Source organism: Vespula vulgaris, chromosome 1, assembly GCF_905475345.1.
Source record: "Vespula vulgaris chromosome 1, iyVesVulg1.1, whole genome shotgun sequence".
NCBI classification, from domain to species: domain Eukaryota; kingdom Metazoa; phylum Arthropoda; class Insecta; order Hymenoptera; family Vespidae; genus Vespula; species Vespula vulgaris.
In genome coordinates this window covers 6,047,541-6,062,549 of record NC_066586.1, presented here as the reverse complement: position 1 = coordinate 6,062,549, position 15,009 = coordinate 6,047,541, and the positions used below count along the sequence as shown (strand labels likewise).

The 15,009-nt window shown below is 37.2% G+C and overlaps 1 protein-coding gene across 3 annotated transcripts in view; it reads left to right on the top strand.

Moving 5' to 3' along the window:
* The first annotated feature begins 980 nt into the window (after positions 1-980).
* Positions 981-15,009, top strand: part of LOC127065650 (sodium/calcium exchanger 1) — a 77,856-nt gene continuing 63,827 nt past the window's right edge. Inside the window, exons 1-2 of one of the 3 annotated variants that reach the window (XM_050998513.1) lie at positions 981-3,366; positions 4,092-4,364. In XM_050998513.1, the coding sequence (XP_050854470.1) occupies positions 2,018-3,366; positions 4,092-4,364 (1,622 nt within the window). In that variant the 5' untranslated portion in view covers positions 981-2,017. The remainder of the gene's footprint in view (positions 3,367-4,091; positions 4,365-15,009) is intronic. The other 2 variants (XM_050998336.1, XM_050998430.1) reach the window with 2 other exon arrangements.

Here is a 15,009-nt window from a genome sequence, read left to right as displayed (position 1 = left end):
ATATCCTCACTCTTTAAAAACCTTAGAGTATAATAGAAGGACAGTGTTACATAACACGAGATGGCTATACTCAATTTCAATGCTTTTTGGCTCCATATTTAATTCCTTCGAAACTAATACATAATATTTAAAAATGTTTCATAATTATTTAATTTAAGATAAAAGACAAAATAATATTAATGTATAATATTTAAAAACTATATTATTCATTATGAAAGAAACGAAAAAAGAATAAAACAACACGTTTCATATTTTAATCGTTGAAACATATTACAAATTGAACATTTTCTTTTTACAAAGAGAATATTATATATAAAAGTATATAATATATATAATATATTCTACTAATTATCAAAAAAAATTACGTAATATAAGATTTTACGATCTAATAAACATATAAGAAACGAAATATATAAATCTTTTTGACGATATATATACGTACGTATAAAATATATAAGTATATATCAAAAATATTACGGATATCAAGTAAACGTACGATTACGACTCGTGGAAGAAGAGTAATAAGAGTGAGGGTCCTTTTTCTACGAATAATGAAGGAGTACCAATAATTCTTTCGCGATCGAAAATTTACCGGTAGGAAGATCTGATAAAAAGATAAATGAAGATAGGGATTTATCGAGAGGAAAATCAAGTAGAAAGAATAAAAGTTTGGGAGACGATAGGTAGACGAGACAAGGCGAAGTAATGGGCAAAAGAGTCCGGGCGGGTCGTGGTAGACGTCGAACGGGTGGGAAACTCGAGCCGAGCAGTGCCGAACAGGGTCGAGCTAGGCCGAGTTGAGCCGAGTTACTTGGGTGTCGCTTGGCCGGTATAGAAAGAGGGTGGACAACGAATAGGTGGGAACGCATGCGCTTTCTTCGTTGCGTTGAAGGTTGGCAGGGACGCGATGGAAGCGTGCGCGTCATGAGGTAAAGAGGGAGGGTGGGTGAGAGAGAGAGAGAAAGAGAGAGAAAGAGAAAGAGAGAGAAAGAGAGAGAGAGAGAGAGAGAGAGAGAGAGAGAGAGAGAGAGAAAGAACGAAGGAAAAAAGGGTGGGAGTTGGCTCCGCAAGCTCGCGGCTTGCAGAAAGAGCGACGGGGACGATAAGATGTGAGCGGAGCGAAAGCGCGCAAGGGAAGCCGGCCGACGAAGGCTTGCCGCCGCCGCCGCCACTCGGGATTGCTGAGAGACAGAGACTGTACCTCCCACTACTATCTCTCTCTCTCTTTCTCTCTGTCTTTCTGTCTGTCTGTCTCTCTCTCTCTCTCTCTCTCTCTCTCTCTTTCGTTCATTCGCTCTCCACCGACAGGCTCTTTCAGTGTTCGTTCGAACGCGGCCCCGTACGGTTTTGCCGGCTCGTGGCCGAAGAATTCTTTTTCTCTCTCTCTTTCTTTCTCTTTCTCTCCCTTTCTCTATCTGTCTCTCTTTCTCTCTTCGCCATGGGAGCACACTGCCGCGGTGGTGAAAAAACCGAGGGTAGCCCTCGGTAGCCGAGCTTACCCCCGCTTACTCGCGCGCGCACTTACGCACGCACGCACACTAAAACACACACACCCGCATACATACATACATACATAGATACATACATACATACATATATACTCACAAACGCACGCATCACACACACGTACATAACGCACGCATCAATACACGTATATACAGTCATATACATCCACAAAAGACCGGCTATCGGGACATTCGTCCGGGGCTTCGCAGAGAGAACGCGCGCGGGCGTGCGCGATCTTTTGCGATCGGTCGCTTATAGGGAGTGCGAGTGAAAGTGTCGTTTGCTGATCAACGAGGATGGACCAACCCTCATTGTAACGATCAAAGTCGTATAGCCTTTTGAACGTGTAGAAATGTAGAGTGAAGATCGCCGGTAGCGTCTCGAAGAGATTCTGTCCGACTGAGATAAAAGAAAAAGGGTGGGAAGAAGAAAGAGAAAAGAAAAGTAAGGAAGGAAGGAAGAGAGGAAGGAGAAAGGAAAGAGAAAAGAAAGAAAGTAAAAAAGAAGCAAGATGTCAGGAAATTATACGGTACGCTGCGAACCGGGTTTGATGATACCGATGTGGACACCCATAGAGAACCTACATCTGATAGACGTGATCTTTCGAGGAGTCGTTTATTTCTTTCTGCTTTTGTATCTGTTCATCGGTGTATCGATCATTAGCGATCGGTTTATGGCAGCGATCGAGGTAATCACGTCGAAGGAAAAGGAATTGGTCGTACGCCGACAGGGTAGAGAGCCAACGATAGTCATCGTTCGAGTTTGGAACGAAACTGTGGCTAATTTAACCTTGATGGCTCTTGGTAGTAGCGCGCCCGAAATACTTCTCTCGATCATTGAGATCTGGGCGAAAAACTTTCAAGCGGGCGAATTAGGTCCGGGTACGATCGTCGGCTCGGCGGCATACAATCTCTTCGTGATCATCTCCCTCTGTGTGTTCGTAATACCGAGCGGCGAGACGCGAAAGATTAAGCATCTACGGGTCTTCTTCGTGACGGCCACGTGGAGCATATTCGCTTACGTGTGGCTCTACGTGATACTAGCGGTCTCGAGTCCGGGCGTTCTCGAAGTATGGGAAGGGATATTGACGTTTACATTTTTTCCTGCGACCGTATTAACCGCTTACGTAGCCGATCGACGTTTACTCATCTACAAGTATCTGCATAAGGGCTACCGAATGAACAAGAGAGGAGTAATCGTTCAGGCGGAGGCAGGCGATTCCGACGGCGGAGTCGAGCTCGAGATAAAACCACAACAGGATAGCTTTCATACGGTCGATCGGTTGGCCGACGCTGATACGCCGGAAGCGCGGGAGTTCGAGCAAACACGTCGGGATTATATTAATACCTTGAGGGAACTTAGAAAGAAGCATCCAACATTGCCGTTGGAACAACTCGAAGTGATGGCGCACGAGGAAGTACTCGGTAAGGGACCAAAGAGTAGAGCGTTCTACAGGGTCCAAGCTACTAGGAAAATGGTCGGCGCTGGTAATCTCAGTAGGAAGATCAGCGAGAGAGCTCAAAGTGATCTTAGCGAGGTCAAGGCCGAGTTACAGAAGGCCGAGGCCGAGAGTATCGATATCGAAAACGTAAACGCGATGAGAATCTTCTTCGAGCCAGGACATTACACGGTGATGGAGAACGTCGGTACTTTTGAGATCGGTGTCACCAGAGCTGGCGGAGATCTGAACAAATCCTGTACCGTCGATTATTCCACCGAAGATGGCTCCGCCGAGGCTGGCTCTGATTACGTTAGTGCCAAAGGCACCTTGACCTTCGAACCTGGCGAGACCAAGAAAACGATACAACTCTCCGTTATAGACGACGAGCTTTTCGAGGAGGACGAACATTTTTACGTCAGGTAAGATTCTTTTCAAAATCTCCAACTCTTTCAAATCTTACGTTTAAGAAGATAAGAAAGGAACAAAAAAAAAAACATTTTCGAGAAAGAAAACGATATTTTTCACGATTTCATTTCACTTTAGATCTCTTTCCTACTAGTTTTTTTCATCAAGCTCGATAACCGACACTTTTAGCTGTGAAAACTCGAGTCCTTATCTACTAGTTTTAGCCGCGAAAGAAGAATAAGAGGTAGTAGTAGTAAAAGAAGATGAAGAAGTAGAAGAAGAAGAAGAAGAAGTACAGTAGAGCCGCGTCGAGACGAGTAGAGCATAGCGGTGATGCTTCAGACAAGTACTTCCTACTCGGATTAAGAGCTACCAAATTGCTCGTTTGTGGAACGAGCCACTCTCGCACCACTGACGCATATCTCTCACTAACGAAAGACGAATACTTTCACACTTTTTCTTCTTCTTCTTTGTCTTCGTCTTCTTCTTCTTTAATATAAAAATGATATCGACCTAAGTACCCGCGACTTTGTTTTCTTTACCTTCATAAATAAAAGTCGAACGTTCTCAAAGTTCGCTTAAAAGTCCACTTGAAAGTTTCTCCGATTGGATAGATTTTGCTTTCTCTTTTTTTAATTTCTTTTTACTTTTTTTTTTTTTTAACCAAAATGAAAGAAAAAGGGATACGAAATCTTTGACGTGGCAGAAAGGTTCAAGAAAAATTTCTATGACTTTCCAGATTGAGCAACGTTTCGCAGCCGGCCATGTTGGTGTCACCAAGCTTAGCGACGGTGATGATTTTGGACGACGATCACAGCGGAATATTTGGCTTTCCCGAGAGGGACATCGAGCTCGTAGAAAGCGTCGGACAATATCCTTTGCGGGTGGTGAGATACAGTGGCGCCAGAGGACGCGTCATCATTCCTTATCGTACGATCGAAGGAACTGCGAAACCAGGAAAGCAGTATGTTCACACCGAAGGATCTCTCACTTTTGAGGATAATCAAACCGAGTGAGTTTATCACTTTTCTCTCTTTCTCTCTTTCTCTCTCTTTCTCTCTCTCTCTCTCTCTCTCTCTATCTCGTATACATATATGTCCAGATAAAATATCTAAACGACGTAATGACGTCAACGGAAAGGATAATAGGATAATCGAGATTTATCACGTCGCAATCGGCAATTACGTGGGCGAGAAGAGATTTTTCTTCGTATTACAGATATGTAACGTCAAAAACTCTTACTCGCAATCAATTATAAGTATGCTGACTTCATTGTTAATATACGTACGTACTTATGTGTTATATGTATGTATGTATGTATGTACATAAGTATGAGGATTATGAAAAATCACGCGACGTTGATGATTCTTGACGATAAACATTTTTATTCTTTTTCTGATCTTTTTTACTTTCAGTTGTTATTTGCTTTTTTGTCTTGTGTGTGCGTGTTCTTTTTTTTTTTCTTTAAAAAAGAAAAAAAAGTCGATAACTTAAAGAGTTCTCGAGTGATAAGCGAGTGAGTTCGACGACTTGGCGTGTCGACTTAGCGTGCAATGATTAAGCGAACGATAGGTACGAAAGAAGATCGATAAAAATCACCACGTATCGCCTCGAGCTTGAAAGAAAGAAGAAAAAGAACCGGATATAAGAGGGTGATATCTCGAGCTTTGCCACGAGCTTGTTTTCGTTTCGCACCCCATAAAAAGGGACGACGAGAACTAAAAAAGTCATAGAGAATTTTTGATATTCCATGATAAATATAATACAGTAATAACCAACTCGTATAAAAGCATTTATTTTTGTAGATATGAAGTACGTAGATAGGTATATACAAGATGATAAAATTATTATTTTACAATCAGCATATCACCATTTAATTACTCTCAACAAAATTAATTCAAATTATAGAATATGTTTTTTGTTCTTTTATAACATTTAGTTTTTATACGTAACATTTAGTTTTTGAGAAAATGGATTGTAGATATTAATCGAATATTTAGTTACACATTAATCTTCGTACAGATCATATCTGATTTACAAATAGTTGAGTATATGAAGACTGATAAGGAATCAAAATTAGTTCAAAGTAGAAACACAAGAAATGTGTGTTCGACTACGTTAAAGAAAAAAAAAAGAAAAAGAAAGAAGATATTCTAATATTTTATCAGAATATTTCATTGTACAATTTTTGATTTTTTACTATAAAAGATCGAATGTTCATTGATTTTTATCATGACTAGTAACATGAACAAATACTATTTAGATAAAACATGGATATACATCTATACGTGTTATTTCCGAGCAACTACGAAATGTTTTTCGCAAGTAGAAACAGCTCGAAATCGTAACGGGTTATTTTTCGGGAAATTATGCAAGAAAAAACCTAAACGAATGTAGGTCAGTGGGTTGCTGTAATAGAGATCGTGTTCGTGGAAATTCGTGCTATGGAGTTTGTACGTGTAATTTTACCTTTACGAGCCCATTAGCTACGCTTTTCCTATGCCTCCCTTTCTATTCGCTATTCTTTCGTTTCGTTTCGTTTCTTTTCTTTTCTTTTTCATTTTTTTCTTTCTCTTTCTCTCTCTCTCTCTCTCTCTCTCTCTTTCTCTCCTTTTGGCGACGTTTCAGTGTTTGACATTTTTTTACATCATTCCTCTTTAGAATTCGCGAAGAATATCGACAAAGCACCCGCACGTCCTAAGATCTTTCGATTTTTCTCTTATTTCCTTTTTCATCGAGTTCGCGACGAAGTCAAAGATTTATTCTTCCTTACACGAGCGAATCGTTTCATCTTGACGACGACTTTTTCTTCTCTTTCCTTTCGCGAAAAATATTAGGTGTTGCCAGAGAAAATTCACTTTTCCCGATAACTGAAAAACTAATTTATCTTTACATGGGGATTTTACTGATGTACACGTCGTACGTTCTACGTTTAGTTTGTTTGAATATTCAAACAAATATTTGAGAGAGGCAAAATATTAAAATGTGCTCCTGATGTATTATTTATTTATTATATGCCGTTTTATTCTAATAATATTTTATTCATGCTAAAAGTGTCAGATGTTAAAAATATTTTAACATCCTTTTTAAAACTGTTTAATCAATTATTCGATTAATTGTAGATATATACGTATATCGAATAATCGTCTTATAATTGCAAATAAAAAATTAATAAACTTACATACACACGTGTATATATACATATATACACACATGTATATGTCAGTGTTTCTGATGAGATGAAGTAAATAATGTAAAGTAGAAAATAGTATTAAGAAGATTATTGCTGTCTAGCTATACGTTATGATTTATTAACGATCCTCTGACGATCTTTTTCCTTCAGTCAGTAAAAAGCTACGAAGAATATGAAAGGACAAGGGAAGATTCATCGTTTTCGCTTGGGCGAGCATAATTTTCACTTCTCTTCATCTTATCAAGCAACCATTGGATTTGATATTGCAAGGTCGACACGAGAGAAACTAATCGTAGGAAAGAAAATAGAAAAAGAAAGAAAGAAAAAAAAATAGAAAACAAAATATTTTTATAGTTATGTTTATCCGAACTCTAAATTGAACTACTAGTCGATCGAAGTAGCTCCATCGAAAAGAGCAATTTCGAAGAGAATTGAACTAGAACGTTGGTCGATACTTTTCCTTTCTCTTTCGAGAAAGGAAAGTCCATGTCTTGTCTCGGCGTCTTTACGGCGCCGTCGTCGCCAAGTTTTACCTTCCTTCGCTAAACTTTTCCTCCATTTTACTCCTTCGACTTCCGATCGCTGAGACACGAGAGAAAGAGAGAGAAAGAGAAAGAGAGAGAGAGAGAAAGAGAGAGAGAGAGAGAGAGAGGGTGAGAGAAAAAGAGAAGGAGAGGGAGAGGAAGAGAGTAAGAGATAACGAATTGGAGAGAGAGAGAGAGAGAGAGAGAGAGAGAGAGAGAGAGAGAGAGAGAGAGATAAAGAATTAGAGAGAAAGAAAGAAAGAGAGAAAGAGAGAGAGAGAGAGAGATGAAGGTAGTGGTTCGACGACGATGCGTTGTAACGAGCGTAAAGAAAAAAACATGCGGGAGCTCGTAAAGTGGGCCAATAGAGGGGCGGGAAGCCCTATAAGCATGCAGAGCGTTACGCCCTTGTGTTTCTTCACCCTCTACCACCGAGCTTTCACTTCCACGTCCTCGATGAGCTTGCTCGCTACCACAGCACCGTTGTTTCCAAGTTCTCAGCGAACGTTAAACACCTTTCGTTCGTTAAACACCTCGGTCATTCTCTCTTTTTCTTAAAGAAAAAGAAAAATTTTTTAAATAATAGTAATAAAGAAAAAGAAAAAAATGAATAAAGTCCAGGAAGAAGGATAATATAGAATATGATGGACAATATAGACGGAGTAAGTTGCTTTGCCGAAGTTCGATGCCAAATACGATTTCGATGAGTCCACGTGCGAGAGATTCATCTACTAGCTAAAGCAGGTAATTGCGAATTCCGCCGCGAAAACTCATTTAAAAGTCGAATACGCCTGTACTCATTGCGAAAATTGGAATTCGCTCTGCTTCAAAGCGAACGATGAAGGGGAGGAAGAAGAAGAAGAAGAAGAAGAAGAGAAAAAGGAGGAAGAGGAAGAGGAAGAGGAAGAGGAGGAAGGAGAAGAAGAAGAAGAAGACGAAACGTGCCACGACGCGATGGTTCGGTATTCGTCGCTCGACGAATGAAATTTCGTTCCACGAAAGAGCCTCACGTCCGTCCTTCGTCTTTCTCGACTACAACTTATACCTATCAGACCAGACTCCAAATGGAATTTATTATAGCTGCGTGCTACGACTTTACAAATTATCGAAAAACTAACAGATCTTTTATATTGTTCTTATTCCGAATAATCGTACTTGTTTTTCTTTTTTTCTTTTATTTGTCCTCCTTTGTTTTCCTTTTTTCTTCATTTTATTTTATTTTTCTATTATATTTTTACGAAATTTTCATATATTGTTATTCCTATTTAATCATACACAGTATTCAATTCTAATCGTTCGAGAACATTAGTAATTTAATTCTTGATAACCCAAATTTTTTGTCGTGTTTATCAAAAAATTATATGACGTGAAGAAAAGTGGTACAGTATATTACTTACATTAGCATGATTATACTATATTAAATGTAATTTATATTTGAAAAATATTCAGCAAAAGAAAAAACTTTCAGATATACGAAATAATAATTTTAACTTGCTAGCGATAAGATTCAAAGTTGCATGGTATTATAGATGGTTAAATAATTTCGAAACATGACGAAAACATTCAAGCATAAGAACAATATCAATTACAATACTATAAAAACGTAATAATGAAATAGTTCGAAGTAAACGTCACGAATAAGATCGATATATCAAATTTTAATGAATTTCAAATAGTTACGACTTTTTTTACCTATGTGGTTGTACGTTACCACGTTATCAATAAACGAAATCGGAGATGTAATTGCGTTTTATTGAAAAAAAAGAAAAAAAAAGGAAAAAAAATAAAGAAAAACAACAACAATAACAATAACAACAACAACAACAACATATGTAGGTAACATACGATCGTAAATCGCTAAAGCTCTTGGTTGTTCTCATAGAAAGTCACGCGATCGGAGATTGCAATCGGAGAAGGCGTAGTACTCGGAACAATTTGCAAACTCCAAAAGAATTAATCGATGAACGATCCACGCCCTCCATTCGCTGCATTCCACTCTCTTCCCTCTCTCTCTCTCTCTCTCTCTCTCTCTCTCTACCTTCCTACCCGTTTTCGTTCCTGCGTGAACTCCACCTCCTCCCTCTCTCCCTTCCACCCTCTCTCGCGCTCTCTCTCTGTCTATCTCTCTCTCTCTCTCTCTCTTAGCCTCCGCCTTCTTACCCTCCGATTGCAGTCCGCAAATTTACGAGCGTGACTTTTGCCGAGATCATAATTCTTCATGGTTTCTAAAATGAATTCTAACGACGTCAGCCATGATTGCTTACTCATGGTCTATGAAGAGAATATAATAAATTGTCCTTAATTATAAAATAGGTAGTGAGAGAGAGAGAAAGAGAGAGAGAGAGAGAGAGAGAGAGAGAGAGAGAGAGAGAGAGAGAAATCAGTTGATCGAATTCAAAGATAACAAATTAGTTAAAGAATAAACGTGAAGTAAACGAGCAGTGACTATACGTGATTAGATAATTATCTACTTTAAATTATTATCGTTTCTCATCAAGATAATCATCTCACGAGTTTTCCGACGAATCGCATTTACGACGAGTACCTTTTTTATTTAACTATTACTTATTTATTTATTTATGTATTTCTTTTTTTTCAACGCCTTAGAATTTTGTTGAAAGGGTGTTTACTGTCCTTCGTCGTGGAACGGTCGTATATACCATACAAATGTTAGGGTAGATAAGCGAACGAAGCAATGTCCTATATTCTCGAAGGGACTCGAAATAGGATACGAAAATGTGATAACGAATAATACTATATAGTAACAGAAAGACGATTAATTATTTTCATTTCGCGTGTTACAAACTTTCGAGAAGTTTGAACTTGAAGCGTACGACTTCGATTACGAGCTGCCATCCTACTTCATCATCCAAACGGGATATGAATCTTATCGATCTTGTCTTATTTTCTCATCGGAAAGCATCGCACGTAGTACATACATCTAAGCCATACTGTACTAATGGAATGCCCTTCCAGGGTTACATACAGTATCTATATTCGTTTACACGTGGTATAAATGGAAGATGAATTTAACACGATCTATGGGATTTCTGTTTGATATTATTTACAAATATCGAACGTAAGGATATCATCAATAAGGATACCTCTGTGATATCGATAGGGATCTAACAAACGTTGACGAGTGCGTTCGTCTTCTTTTATAATGTTTCTATGATCTAAGAAACGATCGAACATGTATTGAATGGAATGTATTCGAAGGAATAGTACAATGTATATCTCTATGGCTGACATTTGTCCTCTATATTTAATGTTCCGTACTGATGTTATGGGAGATATATACTTGCCTTGTATTCTGGACGTACCGATATAAACAACTTTCTAGTCTTGAAATATCGATATTCCATTGGTATTTGCTTTTACCTGTCGAGTGAACAAAATGATCTCTCTCTCTCTATCTCTCTTTTTCTCACTCTTTGTCTCTCTTTCTTTCTCTCTCTCTCTCTCTCTTTTTCTGTCTCTTACGTTTCTTTCATGTTCTTTTCTTTTTTCTTTGCTCTTATCATAGAATTTATCGTTGAAAAATGGTAAAATAAAGAAAGAAAGAGAGAGGAAGATAAGGGAGATAATAAACAAAATGATTACTTTCTTTTGTATGTTTCTGTTAGTATAATAGTTTTTAACGTTGTAGAAGGACGAAAGATGTATATATATATATATATATATATATATATATATATATATATATGTATTTATCTTAAAGATGTATATTCATTTATCATAAATTGTATTGCTGCAAAACGTCTGAAGAGAGAGAAATAGAAAGAGAGAGAGAGAGAAAGAGATATTCATAAACGAAATGATCGCTTTCTTTTGAATTTCTTTCACTTTTTGTCGTTTCTTCAGTACTTTCCTCATAATTTTTAATGTTGCAAAAATGAGGAAAGGTAGACGTTAAGAGACATTTAATCGCATTTATAGGAACAAAATCTCTTGAAAATGTTTAGCCACGTGTAACGAAACGATTTCGAAAACGACCTTTCCATTTCGTTGGACTGCTTCTTTCGTTTCACGTTTCTTTTCTTCTTCGATGTTCACGCAAAAAAGAAGAAGAAGAAGAAGAAAAAAAGACAGAAAAAGAAAGAGAATAGAAAAAAAGGAAATCTGAAAAAAAGGAGAAAGGGGTTTACAGTTAGTAGAGTCGACGTTGTTACGTTTATCGTCTATGGTGCGTGAAACGTTATCCAAAAGGGTGTTACCTCCATGTTGCCTTCGTGAACGGTTTAAGAGAAAAGTTGAAAGAGCCAAAAGGACATTTACGAAGACAAAGAAGGGAAGGGGAGGGGGAGGGGGAGTGGAAAAGTGAGGAGGATGGGAGTGCCGTCGATTCTTCAGACGTAAATCCCCGTAAAAAGAGATGAACGTCTCGAAGCATTTTAGAGGTCAAAGTTTCTTTTGGTTTGTTTATTGAACGTTAAAAGCCAATACGTCGAAACGATTTAGCTCGTTTATTTCGCGTAATTATAGAAGGGTAAATACGAGAAACTTCTGTAAAACCTTTTAAGAGATAAATCTCTTTGAATTAATAAATCTAAATTCAACGATAATAAATACAAATTTCAACGAAATTTCAACGAGAGTGCAAATTGAAAAGAGGATCTTTTAAAGTATCCATAACGAATCCGTTAAGGTAAGATCTACGGTCCTTAACGTCGAGATTGTCGCAAGTTACGATGATTTCTTTCTTCTTCTTTTCTGTCCCTCCCTTTTTCTCTTTCTCTCTCTCTCCTTTACTTTTTTCCCTTTCGAATTCGTTCGAAGAATTTTACGACTAGCCTGTGTCGATGTGGAAGAAAAAAAGAAAGAAAGGGAGAGAGAGAGAGAGAGAGAGAGAGAGAGAGAGAGAGAGAGAGAGAGAGAGAGAGAGAGAGAGAGAAAAAGAAAGAGAAAGAGAGAAAGAGAAATTGCTTCATGGGAACGAAACTACGAATTCTCGCCGTTCGAATGAGATTTCTTTTCTTTCCGAGAAAAAGGCGAATAAAAGATGAAAGCTCGTATTCGACCGTTTCTCTCTCTCTCTCTCTCTCTCTCTCTCATTTCTCTCTTCTTTTTATTTTTCTTCACGGAATGTTTCGCAGTGTATTTTCCTTTACATCGTCTTGTTTAAAAGTCTCTAAGTTGGATTTTTTTCTAATCCTTCGAAATACAAAGAAAGAAATAAACAAAGAGATATATCTATTTCGTTTGTATGCGTACGTGTAAATACGCCTTTCCATTGTATTCTAATGGGCTCTAATCGCTTTCGTAGAAACTGATCTTTGTCGTCGTCGTCGTCGTCGTCGTCGTTGATGTCGCATAATAAATTTGTTGGCGAGTACCAACGAGGCAATGGGAGTCACTCGTCGTCATGTACCATCGTACGCGTTAACTACGTTCGGCGTAGGAAGCGTGATTAATTAGGAAACGTCCACGTGTGCAGGGAACGCATTTAAAAGGAGGAAATTAATTCATCGTAGTTGACGTCGAGGGCGACGAAGATTGTGGGGGTAAATAGCAAATGCGAATTGAGATGCGCGTGCTTATATAAACGTTCGTTCAAACTTCTTTTTTACTAATACTTTTTTCTTTTTTTTTTTTTATACAAGATTAAACGAAACTCCTTCATCCTATCGAGGGATGAAATTGCAATAATAATAATAATAATAATAATAATAATAATAATAATAATAATAATAATAATAATAATAATAAGATGATGAAATTGTTATAACAATAATAAAAAAACGAGAAAAGTTGTCTATCTATATCGAGCGTTTAGAAAAGATTGCTTATAATCAAGGGACCGTCCTAATTTCGACGTTGACGACGCCGATGAGAGAAAATAGATTAGCTTGGTATAGCGTTTACGGTTCTAATCGTGGTCGCATGCGCGACCCAAAAGAATATCGCTTTTCTAGAATAACGAGGATAGAAACGGATTACGACGTCACAAGCTCGAACGTGATCAACAATTTTTCTTCGATCGTTTCTTCTTTTCCTCTCTTTTTTTTTTGTTTTTTTCTTTTTTTTTTCTTTCGAAAGAGATCGATTCGTTTTTACGATAAACGTTTATCCATAGATATTTATCTTTGACGAGTACGCTCGAAAGACTCTCGAATATGTTAACTTATTCTTCAATCTTTCACAAGAGTTCTATCGACGTTTCATTTTATTCTCTTTCATAAATCGATTCACGATCGATAAGTTCTTCTTTAGATATAAATGATCGTTACCTCTCCAATAAACGAATACTTTATATATCGAGTTATCAAATATTTTTTTTTTTTAATTTTTTCTCTGTGCTCCGCTTGGAAAATGTATAGGCTAAAGTATTAGAGGGGTATTGAAAAGTTGAATCGAACCGTTCACAACGACCCTTCTTACGCCACTTATATGTCACGGCCGGCTCACAGCCGGGAGACATTGATATATCTATCGAAAGCTCTCGGATAAAGGAAGATGGCGATAGCTATGTACGTATGTATGTAAGTACGTATCTATGTACGTACGAACGAGAAACGGCTTGTGAAAGCCGAGTCGCAAGCCATACAAACCTATGTATATGTATCTACGTAAAAATAACTATGAAAGGAGAATTTATTTCGATTTATAGATTTTGTTTGTTTGTCTCTTTTAATTTTCGACTGAGGGATAAAGTTACGTTGAAAAAAAAAGAACAAAAAAGAAAAAGAAAAAGAAAAAAGAAGAAAGAAAAATAAAGTTTGAGATATAAAATATGAAGGTGTTCTAAGGAATTATCGTCGAATTATAAGTTTCGATATTGAATTGATGCAAATTTTATATTTTCCGTGTAGTTCAACTCTGAGATTTTAAACATTTTTCTCGTTCCCTCGTACTTGTAGTTCACACGGATGAAAAGCAACGAAGCGACAGCAAAAGAGGGGTAGTTTACGTTACGTAACCGTGTAAACATACGACGGCGCGTGTATAGAGAATGTCTGCGCATATTTCACAGTCGGTCTTCCGCTTCTCTACTCGAGGCAACAGTGGAAACTTGATTTTTCATATCACCATCATTTTTCTCTTCTAAACTAAATAACAAAGACGATCATTTGCCTCTGTGATTTTGAGTTTTTTTTTTCTTTTTCTCTTGATCTTTCTTTTTCTTCTTTTTAAGACATAGGTGTAGGTGTATATATCATACTGGAAATAGTGAAGTCGTACGGTCTACTTCGAATCTTTTTTATAATCCATCAAGACTCGATACACTTTTATGATATTTTAAAATATTTTCTTTTAAAATTATCAAAGATATGGAATTTTCATTAAATTGCTGGTGTAAAATAAACTTTAAGAATGTTAAATACACGAAAAGATATATATATATATATATATATATATATATATATATATATATATATATATTGAAAATGTAGGAGGATTTTCCATGATGATATACATAGGATAAAATGTTGAAAATGTCAGATGTATATAGGTATATAACTAGTAACTTGGTTTAATTCTTCTAATTTTATCGTTCTGTGAGGAAGCATTATGCGATGGACGCGTCAGCTTTTCTATTTTCCATGGCTTAACATTTTCATTAGTGAGATTTTAAGGGCAAATGGTGATCGCTGACATTTACCATCGAACAATTCATTTGCCTCGTCGACATTGGATTCACTTAAATTATTGTATTATTTTATGTACCTTTATTGCGATAATTGCAGAACGATTTTTCTTTTTTTTCTTTTCTATTTCTTTTTTTTTTCATTTTTTCCTCTCCTTTTTCTATCAGCTCAAGCTGTTATCTATCATCGTCTACGGCCTTAATTTTATCTCACTTTATTTAATTTCCTTCATTTTCGACACTTTGGAAAACGAAAAAAAAATCGAACACCACTAGATTGGATTGGCTAGATCGTTCGATTTATAACGAGCGATGTTCGTCGAATGGGTACCTTGTCAAGAGAAGGTACGAA